Source organism: Phalaenopsis equestris, unplaced genomic scaffold (assembly GCF_001263595.1).
Source record: "Phalaenopsis equestris unplaced genomic scaffold, ASM126359v1 Scaffold214052, whole genome shotgun sequence".
In the NCBI taxonomy this organism is placed as follows: domain Eukaryota; kingdom Viridiplantae; phylum Streptophyta; class Magnoliopsida; order Asparagales; family Orchidaceae; genus Phalaenopsis; species Phalaenopsis equestris.
The window spans coordinates 3,307-5,655 of NW_018232855.1; the positions used below are offsets into that span (position 1 = coordinate 3,307).

At 32.5% G+C, this 2,349-nt stretch overlaps 1 protein-coding gene across 1 annotated transcript; it reads right to left on the minus strand.

Annotated features, from left to right (window-relative positions):
- Window positions 1-10: 10 nt before the first annotated feature.
- Window positions 11-829, minus strand: LOC110037019 (putative lysine-specific demethylase JMJ16; the record flags this gene model as incomplete). Its single annotated transcript, XM_020741582.1, has 3 exons — window positions 11-514; window positions 594-671; window positions 758-829. Coding segments are annotated over 3 exons (654 nt in total), but the record flags the coding sequence as incomplete, so codon positions are not given.
- Between the last annotated feature and the right edge of the window lie 1,520 nt (window positions 830-2,349).

The following is a 2,349-nucleotide window of genomic DNA, read 5'->3' on the forward strand; positions in this document are numbered from 1 at the left end:
CTCACAATACCTCAAGCTCTTCGGTGGGGTGCTCAACAATTCGCCAATATTCCCCTTCAATATTCTCAATAGATGGCTCCCATTGTTCAAACCTTAAGTTTGCATTTAAATTATTGCAAAAATATTGCTCCTTAAAATGATCTGCATATTTCTGAAATGTGCCTAGACTAAAATCTGGACCTTGTGCAAATCCGCATCTTTGAGAATACGGCCCCGTTTTGTTGATTTCTGAAATATCTAAATTGGGTTCATTGTAAGCTGCCTTCATTTTAGCGAGCCTTCTCCTTTTCCGCTTCATCATTCTATGGTTTCTCAACAGCATTTTCGTCGTATCCCGGTTTTGAAGCTTGTCCACTCTCTGGATTCGAGTGGTAAAATTGGAGCCTTCCCATAAATGTTTTTCTTTAAGAGGACAAGAAGGCTTCCATGAAGGGGGAGGAACAATGCGACAAATTCCATATAGTTCTGCTGTAGGGCGTATACTGGCGATATATTTTAGAGTGTCTTTGAACTCCTAAGAGTAAAGAAAATAGAAACAAACAATAGTTAATCACTCCTCAATAAATGTTAAGATTGGGGAGGGAGGGGAAGACCTCTTCGCTTGGATAGAACACAGGGGCATCATCAAGTATGGGCCTACATGATCCTTCTGGGCGCCATCTCGCTACGATCTATAGAAGAAATCAATCATTGAGCGAATTCAATAAAAAGTCCAAGCAATATGAAAAATGGATGCCAACCAAATATAAAAATTAACCTTCTGGCAATCGCCACATTCATTGCACCCACGAAAAACACCTATAGGAAGACACCGTACCGAAGCAGCATCCTACAAAGAAGAGTAAAAAATCATGTTACATTTCTGAAACAAAGGCCTTGTTTGAGATCATTATTGTTTTTATTTTTTACTTTTATTTTAAAAACATGTTTGTTAGTGCATTTTTTGAATGCTTTTATGTTTTGTTTTTAAAAGCAACTTTATTTGTTTTTAAAAACACTCAAAACATTTGGTGCCTGCTTGGGATCACTTTTTGTTTTCTATTTTTATTTTTGTTTTTAATATGTTTTATTTTTGTTTTGTTTTTTGTTTTCTAGTTTTAAAAAATGTGTTATGATTTACTATTATGATTTATATATTTTTTAAAACAAAAATTATAAAAACATGTTTGGTTGGATATTTTTATTTTTTTTAAAGAAAAAAATATCTTTTTTATAAATCAGTTGGGTCCACGTGCATTCTAGTATTAAGCTCTGTCGCCCATGATGTATACGGTGTTTTCCTTGCTCAACCAACATAAATTATTACCGGTGGAGGGCTACAGGCGGCCAGGGGCCGACCAGGGCAGGCAGGCGGATGACAACGAACGGTTAGCAGGGGCGAGTGGCCTGCGGGCGATGTTGGGAGGGGACCAACAGCAAGAGGAGGGCAACAAGAGGTGGCGGGCGACCGCAGGCAGGGGGACTTGTTGTTTTCAGTGTTTTAAAAACAGACAAAAACATATTTTTTCTGTTGAGTATTTTAAAAACAGAAGTGTTCCTCCAAAAAATAAAAAAACAAATACGCAAACGCTATTTTTTTGTTTGTTTCCTATTTTTTGTTTTAAAAAACAAAAAAACAAAAAAAAATGATCCCAAACAATCCCTTAACGCTTCTTTGAGATCAACTTTGTTTTTTGTTTTTCCTTTGTGTTTAAGAATATGTTTGTTTAGTTTGCTTTTTATACATTATTATTTTTATTTTTAAAAACAAATTAACATACTTTTGAAACCACTCAAATAATTTCTAAGTATTAAGATAATTTTTAAAAACAACCATACTTTAATCATATAACCAAACATATCTTGTTTTAAAAAAATTAAATAAAAACAAAAAATAGAAAATAGAAAATAAAAAATAAAAGAGATCCCAAACAAGCATTCCTGTCAACAAAATAATTGAAATTTTGGAAAAATTTTATAAAATTATGTTTACTATGCTTTCAGATTATACAAATATCTATATAGTCATATTTCTAACCATGCAGTTGATGCAATAGCTAACTAATGAAATACAGTTCTTATGAATTTACTTGACTTCTCATTTAAAATTTATCAGTACTTACCAATAATTATGAATTAAAACTCTTCTTATAGTAAGATCTCTAAACTTTGTCACGACGAATTGCATGAGAATATGTAAATATTTAATAATTTTACTAATCTTTGTTTTTTTTTCACCAAACCAAACAATTCATGCATACAAATTTGAATGTTACTAACAAGTGAGTAATCATCAAAAGAGTATTATTGGTTCCTAGAGAATTCTTTATCAATAAGTTTCATGACTATCATAACAAGCTTCCTACTTTG